This window comes from Mandrillus leucophaeus, unplaced genomic scaffold (assembly GCF_000951045.1).
Source record: "Mandrillus leucophaeus isolate KB7577 unplaced genomic scaffold, Mleu.le_1.0 Scaffold257, whole genome shotgun sequence".
NCBI lineage: Eukaryota > Metazoa > Chordata > Mammalia > Primates > Cercopithecidae > Mandrillus > Mandrillus leucophaeus.
In genome coordinates this window covers 536,992-545,017 of record NW_012102665.1, presented here as the reverse complement: position 1 = coordinate 545,017, position 8,026 = coordinate 536,992, and the positions used below count along the sequence as shown (strand labels likewise).

At 37.9% G+C, this 8,026-nt stretch overlaps 1 protein-coding gene across 1 annotated transcript in view; it reads left to right on the top strand.

Moving 5' to 3' along the window:
• The window catches only part of PPP4R1 (protein phosphatase 4, regulatory subunit 1), a 53,444-nt gene that overhangs the window by 22,100 nt on the left and 23,318 nt on the right, over nt 1–8,026 (top strand). The window contains exon 8 of the mRNA XM_011983928.1: nt 3,991–4,522. Coding sequence (XP_011839318.1) covers nt 3,991–4,522 — 532 coding nt within the window. The remainder of the gene's footprint in view (nt 1–3,990; nt 4,523–8,026) is intronic.

Here is an 8,026-nt window from a genome sequence, read left to right as displayed (position 1 = left end):
TCCTTTTGGCTACATATTGGCATCTATCATCAGTAGCCTCCCGGCCATGCATTGTGGCATCCAGCTCCTCCCATTGTCTCTGCTGGGACTTGCCCTTTGGTGCACATATTAATCCTGAATGAATTATTCTAGGAAAATACGTATTTGACCTCAAAAATCTGAAGTAACTAAACCACTTTTGCTGGGGTTTTCCAGTTTAGCTTAATGCTAACTATATGAAAAAAAAATCTTAGCACAAATTTGGAAATATTTCATGAATGCTAAAACTTCGTTGAGTTAATTCACAGTACTTGGAAGGTGTATCCTGGAGTGTGTTTGCTTTTATCTCAGGATACAATGCCTCTTTAGCCAGATGTTCTACAAGTCATTTTCTCCTTGAAATACCTGTAATTAATTTTCTAGGCCCATAGTCTCTAGTAAGGAACTCTGAGGATATTAATTGCAAACTTATGTAGGCACAAAAAGACACTTAGATTCCTCCTTAAGTAGGTAGTTTCTGGACTGTCCTCTGGTGCTCTTGATACCTACGTCTCTTAGGAGACAGGGTAATTCTCATTATACAGAGTCACAAAGGGCCTCAGTTTTCAAAAAAAAATTTGTCTTGCACAATAGCTTTTCAAAGTCTGACAATTAGGAATATCAGAATTTTAGCATTGGACAGCTTGATTTTGCATTGACTATTATACTTTACCAGGAAAAATTCGAATTTAGAGAATTTATACTTTTGACATTTTTGAAGCCATGCATGCTATAGTTCTATCCAGAATTTAATACTGTACTAGGGAAAACTTTGTCTTCTAGTTTCATTCTAAGAGTTTTAACTTTGGACAAACTAACAAGTTTACATTTATCAGACAAACAGTTATTTGACCAGTCATTCTCCGTTCATTTTTGCAGCTGAGAATATTAAAATTTAATGTTAACACCAAGGTGAGATATTGATCAAGGAACTTCAAGCACCTGTAATTCCATCACTTTGGGAGGCTGAGGCAGGAGGATCACTTTCGCCCAGGAGTTTGAGGCTGCAGTGAGCTATGATCATACCACTTTAGCCTGGGCTACAGAGTGAGACCCTGTCTCTTAAAAAAAGAATAAACAAAAACAGAAGTTCATTATATTTATTAGATAGTACATGCTCTTCTCTTCCCCCTTTCTGAACAGTATCTTATTATAAATTTAAAATTTTAGTTTGAATGATTTCAGAAATTTTGCAAGAATATCACAAAGAATTTCATATATCCATCTAGATTTTCCAAATACTGTTTTACCATATTTGCTTTATTCTTTTTTTCTGAACTATATGAGAATACGTTTTAGACATGATATTCTTTTTACCTTTTTAAAATAGTATGTGTTTCCTTAAAGCACAGATGTTAATATGTAACTGTAGTCCAGTTACCAAAATTAGGAAATTAACATTGATACAATACTGTTAGCTAATCTGTAGCCTTTATTGAATTTTACCAGTTGCCCACTAATGTTCTTTATAACAAAAGGGAAAATTATATATTTTTTAATATGGACAAAATGGGAAATATGTAATTCATAGACATATAGAAGACACATTTATTTTACATAATAGCACTAGTTTCAGGAGCTCCTTTGGGAGAGAGAAAACCATCTTACAGGTTATCTAGGTCAACTCCTCATTTTTATGAATAAGGAATAAGTGAGGAATCCTAGAAGTCATTAAAAGGCTCAGAGTTTTATATTAATGTAGTGCCAGTGTGAGAGTAAGAACTTAAAGTCTGGTTTCCTCACACTTGTGAATAATTGTATTATATATGCATACTATATATATTGTAGTTACAAGAATAGAAGAAAAATACCAGAATTTAAAATGCAGTCACAATGTGTTATGTTTTCAGATGACTTAACAAATATGTTTTTGTTCATCAGTATTTTAAAAAATAATCACCTGTTTGTGAAAATATGGTTTTTAAAACAGTGAGCATTATGATGAGAGGGAACTTCCTAATTTCATGAGAATGTAGATGGTGACTGTTGAACTGGGAGCCCACATAGGTATTAACATCACCCTCCTTTTGCACAGTCCTTTTAAGTCCCCCGTTAAGCATCTTTTTTATGTGTATTTAAAGGCACACAGATGCTTTTTTCTGTATTCATCTTATGAATTTACCTACATTATTCAGCCATCCTTATTTCCCTTTCATGTTTTTTTTGGAAGCAATGTCTCCTCACCTGTTTAATCTGTTCCTCTGTGTTTTTGAAGCCCATATTCTTTCCTCTTCTCAGAAAGACATTGCTTTATCAGTTATTCCATCAATCTCTGTGTCTCCAGTTCTTTCATCTCTTTTAACCTGTTTTCCTCAGCCTAAAACTACGCTCGTTATACTTTTATACAGGGAGAATGCCCTCACTCTTTGTTATTCTGTGCAATTGTTGTGTTATTCTTTATTAATATTTGCTGCCTCCGCATGTGTCAGCCCCACACATCTGAGTTGATGACCTCCACCTCTGTCTCAGTCTTTACCTCTTTCTCATAGATATCACCACCTAGAACCCAACATGGATAGCTAACTCAGCCTATCTCAACCTGAACCCGTTAGCTTTCTTGTGAAACTGTTATTTGTTACCTGCAGCATGCAGTAAGTGGAAAAGTCCCGTTGGTTTTTGCTGCTGTTTGAATGTGTTGTTCTGTAGTCCTGAAGATACTACCTCCATCAGAACATCATCACTTTTCACCTGCGCATCTGTAATTCCTGCCTCCTGTCTTACCTCTCATTTTCTACACTTCCTCCAGAATGGTCTTTCTAAAACAACAGATCTGTCAACAGTTTCCTTAACTTCTACATGATTTCCTGTGGTCCAGGATGAACTCCGGAGGTCTGCTGGTCTGGAATACAGTGTTTCCTGTGATATCTTTCATCCTTGTCATCGATCATTTCCTCATTGCTGATTCCTGAATGCGTCGCACCTTGTGTGCCACTGCGGCCTTTGCATGTACTGTTTCTCCTTTGGATGCTTTTTTCTTCCCCTTAGCCCCATAAACATGTATTGGTTCTTCTGAGCACAACTCATGTCATTTTCTTGAAGGCCTTTTAATCCTCACTCCCATCTCCTCGTGTGTTCAGTGTGCATGCATCTGTGCTTAGCACCCTGTCTAGCAGCAATTTGCTGATATAGGTTCACTTTTTCTGTTTGCCTCTAATTGTAATCTCAAGAGCAAGAGCTACATCTCATTCACATTTGAATCCTCAATACTGATTTCATTTCCTGGCTCTTAGTAGGTGCTCAGTAAATGCTTGTTAAATTTAATTGAATCAAGTAATAACACAGTCGTACTTTAGATCGTAGATGGCAGTAATCAGTGGGCTCTAATGAATTTGTACCCTCTGTCCTTACCAATTAAGTTATGACCTCATTTTAGGAAAACCTTGGGGAGTAGAGATGAGTATTTTAGAAGAAACAGAAGTAATATTTACATTCAAGCAGATTTTAATATATTTTGTGAGATAGCAAATAAGTATCTTTCCTACTACTCTATTAAATTTTTTTTTTTAATTTTCCTTGTGTAATGTAAGCAAATAGGCTTTAGGTCTCAGCTTTTCATTATGTCATTGGAGTAGAGAGGCAATACAAGTAATCCTAAAAATAAAATAATTTAAATATTGTTATGTATCTTAAAATGATTGTATGAATTTCTGTTTCCACTACTTTTCTTTAGTTATTTATTATTGAAATTAGCATGGTATTATAGAATCCCAGGATTCTTAAATGTTACCTTCTCTAACTAATACACATTGCTTGACTATCTAGACTTACACTTAACAGGTATTTACATCTTTGAACACAGAACAACTGATGGAGAAAGAAGCATTATAAATAATATACATAAACTCAGTTTGTGCAGATAATCCATAATTTTTAATGTTTAACTTGTCTAAATGCTATATGTAATATCTTTCATCAGTTTTTTTTAAAGTAATTATCCTTTCATATTTTTTTTTTTCCACCAAATAAAACAATAAAAGGACCAGAGATCAAGAAGCCCCAGAGGATGTACAAGTCAGGCCAGAGGATACTCCTTCAGATCTCAGTGTTAGTAATTCCAGTGTCATACTGGAAAACACGTTGGAAGACCATGCTGCTGAGGCATCCGGGAAGCCTCTAGGTGAAATTAGTGTTCCACTGGACAGCTCTTTACTTTGTACTTTGTCCTCAGAATCTCACCAGGAAGCAGCTAGTAATGAGAATGATAAAAAACCTGGTAACTACAAATCTATGTTGCGACCAGAGGTTGGCACCAGTTCACAAGATTCAGCTCTCTTAGATCAGGAATTGTATAACTCCTTCCATTTCTGGAGGACTCCTCTTCCTGAAATAGATCTAGACATAGAGCTTGAACAGAACTCTGGGGGAAAACCCAGCCCAGAGGGACCAGAGGAAGCATCTGAAGGCCCTGTGCCCAGTTCTCCAAACATCACCATGGCCACCAGAAAGGAACTGGAAGAAATGATAGAAAATCTAGAGCCCCACATTGATGATCCAGATGTTAAAGGTATGGAAGTCAGTCAAGTTCTTTATTCTGAAATTGATTAAAAATATTAGTGTCTATCTTAAACATTTCATTTCAGAAAAAATTGCCATTTAATGATGTATTATGGACGGGGCAAAGTGACTCATACCTGTAACACCAGCACGTTGAGAGGTTGAGGCAGGAGAATCACTTGAGAACAGGAGGTCGAGACCAGACCGGGCAACATAGTGAGACCCCATCTCTACAAAAAATGAAAAATTAGCCAGGCATGGTGGCACATGCCTGTAATCCTAGCAACTTGGGAAACTGAGGTGGGAGAGCGTTTGAGCTTAGGAGGTTGAGGCTGCACTGAGCTGTAATTGTGCAGCCTCGACCTCGTGAGTTCAAATGGTGTCAAAGAATCATGCTCTGATAGTTCTCCAGCCTGGGCAACAAAGTAAGACCCTGTCTATTTAAAAAAAGAAAAAAGTAGTATGACCATCATTATCATGTATTTCTAAATTCTCTTGATAAATACAATTAATCTGATTTTCAGGAAATTTTTTATTTACAATAGGCTCATCATTGCATTCCTTACTGTAATTTTATTTGTTGATAAATCACTCTCTTTGAAATTTTCAGTCACTCAAACAGTGCTTTACAGCTTTAAAGTTTGGGCTCTGCCTTAACTATTTTGCAGAGAGACTCACTACCTTTTTATAAGATAGCAGTAGACGCAGTCATTCTTTTATGGAAAGACTGTAGAATGTTCATTGCGCCACTGCACTGCAGCCTGGGCGACAGCAAGACTCCGTCTCGGGGGTGGGGGAGGAAGAGACTATAGAATGTTCACAGCAGGCATAGTCAACACTTGCTGAGTGTTTAATGTCTTTACAGCTTTCACCTTTCTGTTTAAATTTTATTATTTACCAACTTAAGTTTATTAAAGTTTATCGAACTTCAGTGACTCCGATTTTTTTTTTTTTTTTTTTGCTATGGAGTCTTGCTCTATCGCCCAGGCTAGAGTTCAGTGGCACTCAATCTTGGCTCACAATAACCTCCACCTCCTGGATTCAAGCAGTTCTCCTGCCTCAGCTTCCTGAGTAGCTGGGATTACAGGCACGTGCCGCTGCACCCAGCTACTTTTTTTTTTTTTTTGAGACACAGTGTCACTCTGTCGCCAGGCTGTAGTGTAGTAGTGCCATCTCGGCTCACTGCATCCACTGCCTCCCGGGTGCAAGTGATTCTCCGGCCTCAGCCTCCCAAGTAGCTGGGACTACAGGTGGTGCCACCACGCCCAGCTAATTTTTGTATTTTTAGTAGAGACTGGTTTCACCATGTTGGCCAGGCTGGTCTTGAACTCCTGACCTCAGGCAGTCCGCCTGCTTTGGCCTCCCAGCATGCTGGGATTACAGGTGTGAACCACCGTACTCAACTTATTTTATTTTTCTTAAACCATATATGAAAAAAATATTACCAGTTGTCCTTAAGCCGGTTCTGGGAGCTCTCATTGTATTATAGTACCTGCTAGTTCTCTGACATAGACTAGTCACTTAAATATTAATTGAAATATTGAAAGAATTGCTCTAAATTTTTCTTTCAGTAAATAAGTGAAAAGAAATATGCATAGGTTGCTTTTTAAAAAGATTTACATGTACATGCGTACAAGTTTCTTGATATGACTTTGTGTTTCAGAAGATATCTAATACTCTTTGTACTGTAAATTTACTAGCTGCAGTTGAGAGAGTTCAATACAAATAACAGGCATACCTTGGAGATATTGCTGGTTCAGTTCCAAACCACTGCAAAAAAGCAAATATTGCAGTAGAGTCATACAAATTTTGTGGTTTCTCAGTGCATAAAGAGTTATGTTTACAGTCAAGTGCAGTGGCTTTCACCTGTAATCCCAGCTATCTGGGAGGCTGAGGCAGAAGGGCAGCTTAAGGCCAAGAGTTTGAGACCAGTTTGGGCAACATAGCAAGACCCTCATCTCTAAAAAGATTTTGAATAGTAGCTGGGCATGGTTGCACACACCTGTAGTCCCAGCCACTCGAAAGGCTGAGGTGGGAGAATTGAGCCTAGGAGTTTTAAGATTTCAGTAGCTATGATCGCACTACTACTCTCCAGCCTGGGTGACAGAGTAAGACCCGGTCTCAGAATTTTATAAAAGTTGTGTTTATACTATACTGTAGTAAGCGTGTGATAGCATTTTGTCTAAAAAAAAAAAATGTACACACCTTCATTGAAAAATTACTAAAAAATGCTGATGATCATCTGAGCCTTACGCAAGTTGTAGTCTCATTGCTGGTGGAGAGTCTTGCTTCAATGTTGATGGCTGCTGACTGGTCAGGGCAGTGATTGCTGAAGGCTGGGGTGGCTGTGGCAATTTCTGAAAATAAAACAGCATGGAAGCTTACTATGTCAGTGGACTCTTCCTTTCGTGAAAGAGTTATCCGTAGCTAGCAATGGTGTTTGTTGGCCTATTACCTGCAGGAGACATCTTTAAAAATTAGAGTCAGTCTTCTCGAACACCACCACTCTTTTATCAATAGGTTTATGTAATATTCTAAATCTTTCGTTGTCATTTCAACAATGTTCACAGCATCATCACTAGGAGGAGATTCTATCTCGAGAAACCACTTTCTTTGCTCATCCTAAGAGGCATTTGTTCAAGTTTGGTCAGGAGAGCCGGATGTAGTGACCATGTGCCTGTGATCCCAGCTGAGGACAGGAGAATTGCTTGAGACCAGGAGTTCAAGGCTGTAGTGGTTATGATTGTGCCTATAAGTAGCCACTGTACTCCAGCCTGGACAACATAAGAAGACTCTGTCTCTAAAATTAAAACAACAAAAAACGTTTGATTATGAGATTGTAGCATTTCAGTCACATTTTCAAGCTCCACTCCTAATTTTAGTTCTCTTGCTATTTTTACCCTATCTGCAGTTACTTCCTCCACTGAAGTCTTGAACCCTTCAAAGTCATTTATAAGGGTTGAAATTACCTTCCATACTCCTTTTAATGTTGATATTTTGACCTCCTCCCATGAATCGTGAATGTTCCTAATGGCATCTGGGGTGGTGAATCCTTTCCAGAAGGTTTTCAGTTTACTTTGTCCAGATCCATCAGAGAAATCACTATTTATGGCAGCTATAACTTTACAGAATGTATTCCTGAAATAATAAGACTTGAAAGTTGAAATTACCTCTTGATCTTTGGGCTGCAGAATGGGTTTTGTGTTAGCAGGCATGAAAACAACATTGTCTCCTTGTACACCTCTATCAGAGTTCTTGGGTGACCAGGTGTATTGTCAATGAGCTATAATCATTTGAAAGGAATATTTTTCTAAGCTGTAGGTCTCAACAGTCGGCTTAAAATACTCGGCAAACCTTGCTGTAAACAGATCTGCTCTCATCCAGGCTTTACTTTTCCAGTGACAGGGCACAGGCAGAGTAGATTGAGCTTAATTCTTAAGGGCCCCAGGATTTTTGGAATAGTAAATGAGCATTGGTTTTAGCTTTTTTTTTTTTTTTTTTTTTTTTTTTTTTT